Source organism: Dipteris shenzhenensis, chromosome 22 (genome assembly GCF_047967505.1).
Source record: "Dipteris shenzhenensis isolate YYH24624 ecotype China chromosome 22, Dip_SZ_1.0, whole genome shotgun sequence".
Taxonomy (NCBI): domain Eukaryota; kingdom Viridiplantae; phylum Streptophyta; class Polypodiopsida; order Gleicheniales; family Dipteridaceae; genus Dipteris; species Dipteris shenzhenensis.
The window spans coordinates 1126174-1140109 of NC_141617.1; the positions used below are offsets into that span (position 1 = coordinate 1126174).

Below are 13936 nucleotides of genomic sequence, written 5' to 3' on the forward strand. Positions count from 1 at the left end.
GTTGGATGCATTAGCAAAGTCTACTATTAGACTTCATCTTGCAGAGTAAGTTTATTTCACAGTAGTAAATGAGCAAACTACGGAAGATTTGTGGAAGAAACTGTGTGCCACTTATGAGAAGGAAACTGCCTCTAATAAAGTTTACCTCATGAAGAGGTTGTTTGAGCTACAGATGAAGCAAGGGATCTCCATTGCTTCTCACTTGAATGAATTCAATATTATTTTCAGCCAGCTTCAGACTCAGAAAATGAATTTTGATGCGGAGACTAAGGCAATATTTCTCTTATGTTCATTGCCATCCTCATGGGATACCTTCCGTACAGCTGTCAGTAACTCTGCACTTGGTGGAGTACTAAAATTTGATGATGTTGTGGGTAGCTTGTTGGCCGAGGAGATTAGACGGAAGTCTATGGATGGCAACAAGCAAGATGCGGCCTTAAATATGCAAAGGGGTAGATCACAGTTTAGGGGGAAGTCCCAAGAAAAAGGAAAGTCTCGTAGCAAATCCAGGGCACGGAACATTGAGTATTACCATTGTGGCAAGAAGGGCCATATGAAAAAGGATTGCTACAAGCTGAAAAGAGAGCAAAAGGATAAGAAAAAGAATGCGAATTGGGGTGCAAATCAAAAGGAAGAGAGTCCAGGGGAGGACAAAGGAAAAGTGAAGATCGAGGAGATCAATGCAGTCACACATGATAGTGACAATGACGTTCTCTTCATGTCTAGTTTATCTACAGAGTTGCTTACCACTTCAAATGATGCATATTCCCAGGATTGGATTTTGGATTCTGGTGCTTCATTCCATGTTACTCCCCATAGGGAATGGTTCTCCACTTATGACAGTGGAAAGACAGGTTGTGTGCATCTTGGAAATGACTATGCATGTGACATAGTGGGAGCAGGTGACATAAAGTTTTCTTTTGCAAATGGGTCTGCATTTGTTTTGAAACATGTGAGACATGTGCCTAAGCTGACCAAGAGTCTTATTTCAGTGGGTCAGCTAGATGATGCTGGTTTTCACACCACTTTTGGCTTTCAGAGTTGGAAAATTCAGAAGGGCTCTATGCTTTTGGCCAGGGGTTCCAAGTGTGGGACTTTGTATCCCTTACATGTATCAGGGGTATTTGATCATGTTGTTGCAATAACCGAGCAGCCAAGCACTTCTTTGTGGCATTGCGGGTTGGGGCACATGAGCCAGAATGGAATGAAACTCTTATGCCATTTGGGTTATGTACCACATTTGAGTTTCTCTAATTTTGAATTTTGTGAGCATTGTCTCTATGGGAAGCAGACTAAATCAGCCCATAAAAGAAGGGGAAAGAAAGAGTTTGAAATGCTTGATTTGGTGCATTCAGACGTATGTGGTCCCATGCCTACATGGTCATTAGGCGGGGCTGAATACTATGTGGCATTCATTGATGATGCAACTAGGAAAGTGTAGGCTTATGCTATAGCTCGGAAGAGTGATGTGTTCTAGGTATTTCAGAAATGGCTAGCCTTGGTTGAGAATCAGTCAGGTAGAACGCTTAAATGCCTACGGACTGACAATGGTGGAGAGTATCTCTCTCATGACTTTCAGCATTTCTGTGATACACGTGGGATTAAGAGGGAGCTCACATCCCCTCATACTCCAGAGCAAAATCCAGTTGCAGAAAAGATGAACCGTACCATTCAAGAAAGGTTGCAATGCATGCTTTCCAATGCAAGTCTTTCTGGTGGTTTTTGGGCTGAGGCAATGAAGACTGCAGTGCATGTGATCAATAGATCACCTAGTAAGAGTTTGGATGGTGGTATTCCTGAAGAGGCATGGAGTGGCAAGAAGCCCTCTTACTCTCATTTGCATATATTTGGGTGTGAGGCATATGCACATGTGCCAAAAGAGCTTCAAAAGAAGCTAGATCCTAAGTCTAGGAAATGCATCTTTCTGGGTTATGGTGAAAGTGGAGAGATGGGCTATCGTCTCTGGGATCCAGAAGCAAAGAAGATCATACGCAGCCATGATGTGGTCTTCAATGAGAAGAAGATGCATAAGGCACCCATGAGGGATGTGGAAATGAGGAGAATCACTTTCCAGGATGTGAATCCACCTGCATATGTTGATAGACAGCAAGTTGTCCATGCACCAAATGTGCAGGAAATGGTACCACCAAGTACTCCCACAGGTATACAATCAAGGGTAGATGATGAATCATCTATTGGTGGAAATAATGAGCCAAATGTGGCTGATATGCAAATGGGACAACAAGCTGAAATGCCCTTGAGAAGATCATCTAGAGTGTCTAGACCACCTGATAGGTTTGTTCCAGGGGTAGACTATGTGATGCTTACTGATTGCAGGGAGCCTTCTTGCTACAGAGAGGCTATGATGCGTGAGGATCAACGCAAGTGGGAGTATGCTATGCAATCAGAGATGAGTTCACTTATGAAGAATAAGACTTGGGACTTGGTTTCTTTGCCACATGGAAAGAAAGCATTGCCATGTAAATGGGTCTACAAAATGAAGGTCACAGGTGATGATGTGCCTAGGTACAAGGCCCGTTTGGTTGCTAACGGGTTCAAGCAAGAGAAGGGTGTGGACTTTGATGAGATATTCTCTCCGGTTGTGAAGATGACCACACTTAGATGCATGCTTGGACTAGTGGCATCAGAGGATATGGAGCTTATGCAGATGGATGTCAAGACAGCTTTCTTGCATGGGGATTTGCATGAGGAAATTTACATGGTGCAGCCAGAAGGCTTTGAAGAAAAGGGCAAAGAGCATCTAGTTTGCAAGCTGAAGAAGAGTCTCTATGGTCTTAAGCAAGCACCTAGAGAATGGTATCAGAAGTTTGATGCTTTCATTCGGTCCCCGGGTTTTAGAAGGAGTGAAATTGATCACTGCCTCTACACTAAAAGGGCTAAGGATAGTAGCCTGATAATCCTGGCACTATATGTGGATGATATGCTATTGGCTAGCAAGAATACTTATGAGCTAGATGCATTAAAGGCCAAGTTGCATGAGGCCTTTGATATGAAGGATTTGGGATTTGCAGGTCATATTCTAGGTATGCGCATCACGCGTGATCGGAGTAGGAAACTCCTTTGGCTTTCACAAAAAGAGTATGTTACAAAAGCATTGCAGCGTTTCAATATGGAGGGGGGGGAGGAAGTGAGTACTCCATTGCCACCATATGTGAAACTGATTCATACAGATAGTCCCAAATCAGAAGAGGAGAGGGCCATGATGGCCAAGGTTCCTTATGCATCAGCGGTTGGGAGTCTTATGTATGCTATGATAGCTACTAGACCAAACATTGCATTTGCAGTGGGAGTTGTTAGCCGGTATATGGCTAATCCAGGAAAGAGGCATTGGGAGGCAGTTAAGTGCATCATGAGGTACATGAAGGGTACCAAGGAGATGTGCATTTGCTTTGGTAAAGGAGACATGCGTGTACTTGGGTACACAGATTCAGACTATGTAGGGCATGTGGATAGTAGGAGATCCACTTCTGGTTATGTGTTCACCTTTGCAGGTGGTGCAGTGTCGTGGATGTCTCATGCACAGAAGTGTGTTGCTTTGTCTACCACAGAGGCTGAGTATGTTGCAGCCACAAAGGGTTGCAAGGAGGCTATATGGCTTGATCGGCTAGTGGGAGATTTGGGGATTCATACAGGTGTACCGACATTGCATAGTGATTCCATGAGTACTATTCAGCTAGCACGGAATCCGGTCTTTCATGCAAAGACCAAACACATTGAGGTCAGGTACCATTTCATCAGGGAGGTACTTGAGGACAAGCGCATAGAGCTTGTCAAGGTTCATACAGATGATAACCCTGCAGATATGCTGACGAAGAGTCTACCTAGTCAGCGGTTTGAGTATTATCATGTATTGATGGGCATTGGATAGTATGCTCACTGGTTGTTCTCCCTTAAAGGCACATTGTCCTTTAAGTGGGAGGTTGTGGGGGTTAAAGGTCACTGTGCCTTAACCCCGGTTATGTACAATACTCAAACACATATATAAATGAATGAAAAAAGAAGATTAGGGTGGTTATGCACCCACCAAACTTGTGTGGCTCTCTGTCTCTCTCTCTTCTTCTTCTGTTCTTGCTTCCGTTGAGAGCACTCTCACACAAGCCTTCTGTACTTCGCTTCGTCCACCAATGGTGATGAATCCTCGTTTGAGAGCTTTGTGTCAACCTCCATAGGGGTACCAACTGTCTTGCATTCAGCCATGCCAAATGCCTTTAGTATTTCTCCTGCATACTTCAGCTGTGAAATGATTTGTTTCGGCTCTTGCCAAACTTCAATCCCCAAACAAAAATGCATCAGTCATTTCAAACTCCTCTTCCTAGCAAATGCTTCGTCTGTGAGATCTTCTCTTCATGGTTCCCTATTATGACAAGGTCGTCCACATAAAGGACCACGATCATACACCTACCTCCTTCTCTGAAGATATATAGATTTGCATTAGATGGGCTCCTTCTGAACCCGTTTTGCAGAAAGTAGGCATCAATTCGCTAGCACCACGCTCGTGGGGCGTGTTTCAGCCCGTAAAGTGCCTTCTTCAGTTTGCAAACTTTACCTTCTGAACCGGGGATCTCAAAACCTGGTGGTTGTTCCACGTATACCTCCTCCTTGAGATCTCCATTTAGAAAGGAGGATTTCACATCCATCTGAAACATGGGCCAACTTCCTTGGGCAGCTAAAGCCAAAACACTACGAATTGTGGTTAGTCAAGCTGTGGGCGCAAAAGTATCTTGATAATCAAAACCATGTACATGTGCAAATCCTTTTGTCATGAGCCGAGCCTTGTACTTATCCAACGTGCCGTCAGACTTGTACTTGGTCTTCTACACCCACTTGGTTTTGATTACCTTGCATTTTGGTGGTCGATCCACAAGGTCCCAAGCGTTGTTCTTCATTATGGAGCCATACTCCGACTGCATAGCCTCCATCCACCTATCATTGCGGTGTGCCTCTTCGAGACATGGGTTCATCAGCACGGATCACTTTTGTCATCAATGCATAGTTGACCAAGTGTTCCTGCGCCCTTCTTTGCTCCTCTAATCTCTTGGACCGGCGGTGTTCAGATGGTGTCTGCTCAATGGCTGGAGGTACTCTGCCATCCAAAAGCTGCTTTACCCACTTCGGGAATGGCCATTGCCATTGTGGTTCTATAGGCTCTTCTTCATCTTCTTTGTCTTGAATCCTCCCAAGCACCGTTGGGGGAGTTCGGTTTGCTATTGGTGGCAGTACTGGATGCATATCCTGGTCCTGGTTGTTTAGGAAGGAAGCATCCTCCTCCAATTGATTCGGCTATTTTGAGAGACCACATTGCGACTTATAATTACCTTCTTGGTAACAGGGTTATAGAGATGGTAACTCTTTGCCTCTTCACTGTAGCCCAAGAAAATACACTTCCGACTCTTCGGTTCCGATTTGGTCCTGGTAGCATCAGGGACATGCACAAAACAATCATATCCAAAAACTTTGAAATGTGCAGCTGTAGGTTTCTTACCAGAAAAGGCTTGTAGTGGAGTCATCCCATTCACAGCCTTCGTGTAGCTACGATTGAGGATGTAAACTGCAGTGTTACATGCTTCAGTCCAGAAAGTCTTTGGCAATTCTTTCCCTTTCATTATACTCTGACCCATTTCGTAGATGATGCGCATCTTGCATTCTGCTACTCCATTTTGCTGTGATGTATGTGGCGGGGGTTTTTGCCTCTTAATCTCGTGACTTTTGTGGTAACTTTCGAATTTACTCGATGTGAACTCTCCACCTCTATCCGATCTCAGCTTCTTCACCTTCCTCCCCGATTCTTTCTCGACCATTACATGCCATTCCTTGAACCTACTGAAAGCCTCGTCTTTTGTCTTTAGGAAGTATATCCATATCCTTCTACTGTAGTCGTCAATCAACGTCATGAAGTAGTAGGAACCACCCAAAGCTTCTGTTTCCATCTTTCCACAGAGGTCCATGTGAACGAGCTCTAGAGGAGCCTTTGCCCTACTGGCCTCTTTAGGAAAGGGCTGCCGATGTTGCTTGCCCATCATGCAAGCTTCACATACATCGAGCAGATCTAAAATTTCTAGTAGGTCTACAATCATTCCACTTTTATGCATCTCCTTCAAAGAACTAATGTTTAGATGACCAAACCTCTCATGCCACAGCTTAGTGTTCTTCACATCCGCTCGAACACTGAAAGCTGAGAGTTCGTAAATGTTGTTGTGCCGTGTACCTTTACCAATGACCTTTGCTTGAAGATCCAGATCTATGCACCATTCTTATCGAATTGAACTTTGAGGTCCCGATCCGTGATCGTAGAAACAGACAACAAGTTCCTCTTCATATCTGGCACATAAAGAACATCGGACAACTATTTTACAACTCCATCTGACTTGAGAGCAATCGTACCTTTTCCTTTTGCTGGACATTTTGCATCATTGCCGACTGCTATCGGGATGTCATTCCCTATTGGCTGTAGAGAGGTATACCAATCCTTCCGACTGGTCATGTGGTGCGATGCACCACTGTCAATGATCCAAGGTTCATCTGCAGGTACATGAACTGCCTCCATGCAAATCTCCTCAATTGCTACGAATAGCTCTATAGGTGCTGCCTGCGCGCTGTTGCTTGACTCTTTCTTTACTCCATTCTTCTCATCTGCAATCTTCTTTCGGCACTCATTCTGCTTGTGCCCTGCCTTGTTGCAATAGAAGCACTTGATCTTCTTCTTTCTCTTTTTATCATCAGAATAAGATGGGTTACCAGAGTCCTTACCCTTACCTTTCTTTGATCCGGTCTAGAAAGCCGAATCTTCTCCAACCCTCATCTTTTGACGCATCTCCTCCTCCACAAGCATCGCGCTGAAATCCTCAAAGTTGAGGGGCGGATTTCTGTTCTACATATTCAGCGCCATAATAAGACCGTCGTACTTTGGTGGGAGAATCCGAATGCACCTTCGTGCTAGATTCTCGCTGGTGATGGTGATGCCAATAGCAATCATCTGATCATGCAGATTCTTTACCCTGGTGATGAACTTCTCTGCCGCTTCAGACTTAGACAACTTCTCATTCGCGAGTTGAGTCTCTAGATTCTGAATTCGCGTCAGATTCATGGTCTTGTTCTAATTTTTCAAGACCGTCCATGCCTCCTCCGCTGTGGTGACATGTTGAATTAATGCAATGACAGAATCACTAACACTGCAGACAATAGAACACAATGCATCTGCATTTCTTCTTGTCCACGTGAGAATCTCATCCGCAGTTGGTACTATCTATTGTCCTGCATTGGCTAGATCCGGTCTTGCAACTAGCCTCACGTCCACCCCAGTAGCAGTGTCCCAAACGAGCTCTCTCGCAGTACATTCCTACAAGATAACATTTCTGAGTACTTCAAGCTTGCAATTATGTCAAACCTTTATTCTTGGCTCAATTGAGGATGAAAGGTGTTTTAGTACTCTCGGTTACTTGAAGAATAAGCTAGATGATAACTTAGATCTTAGCTTGAGATTATACTCTTGTTCTTATGATGTTAGTAGCTTTCTGTATGATAGAGCATTAGCACTGTCAAGCTATAAAAGAAAAGGCTATAATTAGCTTTTTTGGACTTTTTAAACTAGACTTTGAGAATTTTCTTCCCCCATTGGACTTGAAGGATATTCATTATCCTTAAACAATTTTATGTTTTACATACTCTACAGCATCCTAAATGCTAGCTATTTCATGTATTTTGAAGTTATGTAAAACGAAAAAGATAGAGCTTTCAATATAACTAGTTTTTAGTATATTTGTGAAAATTGAAAGTTTTTTAAATGCTCTAGAATATTTAGCCAAGTTTTGAAACAAAAATTATAACAAAATATATAATTCACCAATTCTTTGAAACTTTTTAAAATAATTTATGAAAAATTTCGCCAGTATATTATAATACTATATTTCTATACCTTCGATAAAAACATCCATGCTTTGCACTGTATGATTTTGGTAAAAGGTCTACTGTCAGATTTCAGGAGATGCCTATGCAACAGAGGGAGGAGAGAACAAAGGCTAAGCATGATATGTAGGAAGAAAAAGCAAAGTGGAAGGAAGTTGGAGCACTAAAGGAAGCCAAGGATCGCACTAAGGAGGCCAATATGTTGATCTTTGTTGGTAAGTCCTTAGCAGAAAGTCCATGGGATACTCCCATAGGAGACCAAGAAAGCAAAGAAGACAAAGTTGATCCCTAAAAAGATGCTTGTCAGCAAACTCGACAAACTGTTCAAAATAGTTGATGATGATCTAGTTATAGCCATGATGACACCACAAAAGAGGTCTACAAAGTATAAACAATCTCCACAAAAGGCAACCTTGGCTGTAGGTATAGTGAGTAACACATCTATCATGGAAGTTGACTTTGCCATGGGTATTTTGAAATCATTTCATGAGCAATAGGGCAATGCAAACCAATAGCTGACCAAGTAGATTCAAGACTTACAAAAAGAGAACGATGCCTTCAAGCACAATCTGGACATGCAGCAACAGCTGCAAAAGGAATTAGCAGACTGCCAACAAGAATTGGCAAAGCTAAAGGAGGAGTATCAGAAGTACCAAGAGTATAAGAGTAGCATGTGGCAAAATCGCTTGATCAAGTGCAAGTTCAGAGAGAATTCATGCCCACAGTATCTAAATGGTTGGAGAAATGAAGAATGAATTCTTCTTGTAGCTCTAGAGGCTAGCGGCAGACTAGATGAGTTGATTTTCAAGCGGGGTATAGGGACATGGACATTTTTGTTTGTTTGACAATGTCCTGACCAAGAGGGCGTCCATTTTGGCAAGCAAGAGTATGGTGGTAGCTTGACATGATGGGGCTGCTCTAGATGGGGTTGCTCTAGTAGCATCACGATCGGACTTATGTAGACGAGTTTTTCTCAACACTATGCTATCACCTCGATATTGCAGACCTTGGTTAATCCTAAAGACTCAAGGGAATAGGCCAAGTTGCTTACTCTTTGGAATTACAACAAGGTTGGAATTTTGTTTACATACTTGGCCCAGCATGTGTGTGCCCAAGGATCATAGACGAGCAAGATTGCTAGTGCATATTCAATCCATGGCTTGGGCATGGACGGACATAGTTTGTAAACACATTGAGGATACATTTATCAAATACGAAGAGCAGTTCTATGCTGATGCCTCAAGCGAGTAGGAATGTTACATCCCAGTGAGACTCTATCAGCGTCTGCATGACCAACGGCTTTCACTCCCTTGTCAAAAATCAGCGTTCTCTGCCCTATTCACTACTTAAGGCCTCATGACATTGTGGTACTTTTGTGGGAAATGGGAAATTCTATGCCAAGGTGGCAAGTGGTCCCCTACCTTTTCTTCCCTTTTTTTTCCCACAAAACCAAAAACAGGTTGTGAAGCATTTAAGCGACATAAAATCCACGTTCTTACTAATCATTAGGTTCTTACTAATCATCAGGACAGGGAAATTTATATTTCCCACGAAAACCCTTTTCCCACCATGTCATTACCCCTTTAGCGTCTGATAAGGAAAGAAATGAAAAGGCGAGCATCAAAGCAATTGAAAATGTCTTTTTATTGTTATCTTGGAATAGCTACAGTTCTGAAAAGTCAACTAAACTACAAATAATTTGGAGAAATGTTCATAGAGCAGAGTTCTAACATTTAAAAGCCTTCAGCTGGAGAAGGCTGATATTCTGGGGAGGATCAGATGAAAAAAACATACGGCAAGCCAAAACATGAGGGGCTGGGTTCGTTGTCTGTCGACTTCTCAAGATGGAAGGCTGTCAATCACCCTAGCGTTTCGGCCTCGTTGGAAGATGCGATAAATAGGATGTTTATAGGTAGTCCGAGTCTTTGTACCATCAAAGTTGCCAGAATTTTGGAAGAACAGAAAACTAAGCAGCAGCAAAAGGCTGCTCTGTGCAGACATATATTTGTTGAAGATTGCACAGCTCCAAAATTGTATACAGGGACTGGCTCAAATGAGCCACTGGATGAACGAGTGAACATTGCGCCTTTGGCATCCCTCTTGAGAAGTTGTGGGAAAGCCAAGGCCCTTTCTGATGGTCAACTTTTACATACGTGCATTAACAAACAGGGATATGATCACAATCATGATTTAGCCAATCAACTCATTGACGTGTATGGAAATTGCGGGAGCATGAGTGATGCAGTTTCTGATAACATACCGAGTCCCAAACTGAACTCATGGGCTTATTTGATTAAAGCTTATGACCTGAATGGGAGTTTGGACAGTGCAACCAGCTTGTTTGGCAGGAGGTCTTGTCAGGATGTTACATCATGCAATGCCATGATTGCGGCACTTGCCTATAATGGCCATGGCAAGGATGCTTTGAATTTATTTCAAGAGATGCAGCTTCGAGGGATCCATCCAAGCAAAATCACTTTTGTCTACGCCCTTTATGCATGTGCCAGCATGAGAACCCTTGAAGAGGGAAGGGCGATCCATGATGCTGCAGTTGATGTAGGCTATGAGCAAGATGTGGTCATTGGGACTGCCCTAATCAATATGTATGGCAAGTCTGGAAGTTTGCATGATGCGAGGAATGTATTCAATAGAATCCTTTTTCTGGATCTTGTCTGCTGGAATGCTATGCTTTCAGCATTCACCCAGAGTGGGATGGGAAAGGAGGCTCTAAAGTTCTTTCATCATATGCAAGTTGAAGGTGTGAGACCAAACAATATCACCTTTCTCTGCGCAATTGATGCATGCACTGCCATCGTAGCCCTACAAGAAGGGCATGAGATCCATGCTGCCATTGTCGAGAGTGGATTGGAGCAAGATCTCGTTTTAGGGACCGCCCTTATCAATATGTATGGCAAGTGCAGAAGTGTTCATGAGGCACGCCATGCTTTCAGTAAAATGCCTTGTCGGAATACAGTCACTTGGAATGCCATGATTGGAGCATTCTCCCATAATAATCATAGCAAGGAAGCTCTTTATCTTGTCCATAAAATGCAGCTTGAAGGCGCTCAGCCAAGCAAGGTCACCTTTATCTGTGCACTTGATGCCTGTGCTAGCTTGGCAGCCTTAGAAGATGGGCAGGAGATTCATGCTGCCATTATTGGCAGTGGTTTCGAGCAAGAGATCCCAGTGGGTAATACCCTCATCAACATGTATGGCAAGTGCGGATATCCATTTGCTGCGAAGAAAGTTTTTAGCAGAATGCCCTACTGGAACATTGTTTCTTGGAATGCCATTATTGCAGCTTTTGCGCAGAATGGGTATGGCAAGAGGGCTTTAGATCTTTTCCAAGAGATGAAGCTTCGAGCTATCAAGCCAGACAGGGTTACCTTTGTGTGTGCCCTTAAAGCATGTGTCAGCCCAGAAGTTCTGGTGGAGGGGCAGGGGATTCACAGTGCCATTGTTGACCGTGGGTATGAACATGATGTGGTGGTTGTCAATGCTCTCATAAAAATGTATGGCAAGTGTGGGGGTTTATCTGAGGCCAAAAGCATGTTTGACAGAATGCCACACCGGAATGTTGTCTCTTGGACTACAATGATTGTAGCATGCTCCGAGAATGGACATAGCCATTATGCTTTGTACATTTTTCATAAGATGCAGCTTGCAGGTGTCAGACCTGACAAGGTCAGCTTTGCGTGCTCTCTTGATGCATGCGCCAGCTTGGCGGCCATGGAATGTGGACAGGAGATCCATGGTACTGTGATTGCCACAGGATATGGGAAAGATGTGGTGGTTGGGAATGCCCTCGTCAATATGTATGGGAAATGTGGTAGTCTGTGCAATGCAAGGCATGTTTTTGACAGAATGCCGCATCGTGATGTTATCTCTTGGACTGCCATTATTGCAGCATCCGCCCAGAATGGGCATAACGAGGAGGCTCTAGGTCTCTTTCATAAGATGCAGCTTGGAGGTATCAAGCCAGACAAGATTACATTTGTTTGTGTCCTCAATGCATGCAGCCATCTGGGGTGGATTCATGCTGGCAGCTCATTCTTTGTTTCTATTAGTAGTGATCATGGCATAACACATACTGATGATCATTATTTGTGCATGATTGATCTTCTTGGTCGTGCAGGACACTTAAATGAAGCAGAGGGCTTGATTACCAAAATGCCTGGCAAAAAAGTCGAGGTGGCGTGGTTGTCGTTGCTTGGTGCCTGCAAAATTCATGGTGATGTTGATAGGGGAATACGTGCCGCAAATCGCTGCTTTGAGTTTGATCCACACAATGCAGCTTCGTATGTCATGCTGTCAAATATTTATGCTTCAGCTGGCAGATGGGATGATGTAACAGAAGTAAGAGGCTTGCTGAAGAATAGTGTTGTGGAGCAGCATGGGAAGACATGTGTTGAGGTTAGCAAGATGGTGCATGAGTTTGTCGTAGGAGACTTTTCACATCCTCAAATTGGAGAGATACATGACGAGCTCCAGCGACTGACTTGGCAGTTGCAAGAAGCAGAGTATGCCTGCTAATGTTGCTGTGCTGTATGATGAAGACCATAAACGTGGTTTTTTTACAGATCAGCCGCCCATAGGAGTCTCTTTTGACTGCTTTGCCTTTGCATTAGTTAAATATATGGCCCATTGAGTGAGACTAGGGTCTCTCCAAGACAATGCAGGCTAGTATTCCCCCAGGTACTGGAAGGACAAACCCAAATGTCAACAGATGGAGAAAGAACTTGCAAAATTTATGCAGCAATGACCTAGATATGTTGGGATTACTGTGGTCACCTCCACTTGTTAGCCCCTAAATGAGGAGGACATGATGGAGGTGTACCAGCAGCTTAGGTTGGTCTGAGAGAAGCCGCATAGGCATATCTGAGGACTGCCACATGGATAAATCAGAGAGAGAAAGCAGCATGCCATGTAGGCAGCAAGTGGATCTGCTGTAGCAAAGTCTGCAGATATCATAGAAGGTGTAGACAGCTGAAGTACAGACTGTGCATTGCCCTTCTTGGACCTGTACCTAGCGGCAGCAGTACATACATGGCTGGAGCAGACAGGAGGCTGAGGGATGTGCAACAGATGGCTGGACTAGAAGGTGGGACAGTCTTTGACTGTCATATGGCCACACAGGATAGTACAACAGCAGCAGCATGCATAGGGAAGGTCGGTATGCAGTTCCAGAAGGCAGCAGAGCAGGGCAGGGCAGTAGGCACCTGGTCCAGGTTTATAACTGCTTGGCTGATCAAGGCAGGGCCAGACTGGGTCGGCTGAGTCTTGGGTTGGCTGACAGACCAGTTGACAGGCTATAGCTGGTCGGCCCGGTCAGCAGGGTTTTAGCCCTATAAAAAGTCCCCTGGAGGGGCAGTCATTCATTCAGGTAGTGCCTCAGTTTAGGAGTCAGGCTCACCTTGTGCCTCACACGTGGCTGCATCCAGAGGAGGTCAAGGAGAGAGTGAATAGAGTCTCACCATTGGCTGCACCCAGAGCAACAAGGATACCTGTTTGTGTGGCCTCAAAGCAGCCCACTGAAGCTTCATAGGAGCATGTGTATGCGCTAGATGGTGGCACACTGAGCATACCTTTGTATGAGTTTTGTCCATCTATTGGAGCAATCTATTTTATTGTTTCTACTCTACTGTGCATGGTTGAATAACTGTCTCTGCATCTATCTCTATCTACATTCACTTGTGCGCATGAAGAAAAGGACTGAGATGTGAATTAAGCACTATGTGTTTCTTGGGCTACGTTTCTACACAATCTTCAACCTCCATCTCTATTTTCTAAGGTGGCATCATAGTCTTGAGGAAGAAACACAAGTGCAAGGAGCTTGGAGGTGAGGACCTTTGGAAGGAGATCTCTATCCAAGTCATTGGAAATCGACTCCTACATATAAAGGACAGGTACCTTTGGAGACCAAGAGTCAAACAGGTGTGCCTTAGTGAGGGATTGCTTGTCGTTGTGTCAGTTGCATTTGTTTATTCCAAGAACTGATAACTACTTTGTCTGG

At 44.0% G+C, this 13936-nt stretch overlaps 1 protein-coding gene across 1 annotated transcript; it reads left to right on the plus strand.

Moving 5' to 3' along the window:
• Positions 1 to 9825: 9825 nt before the first annotated feature.
• On the plus strand, positions 9826 to 12456 carry LOC147887597 (pentatricopeptide repeat-containing protein At4g19191, mitochondrial-like). Its single transcript, XM_087393057.1, has one exon. It carries the CDS (start codon positions 9826 to 9828, stop codon positions 12454 to 12456), a length of 2631 nt encoding a protein of 876 aa, XP_087249183.1.
• The last annotated feature ends 1480 nt before the right edge of the window (positions 12457 to 13936 follow it).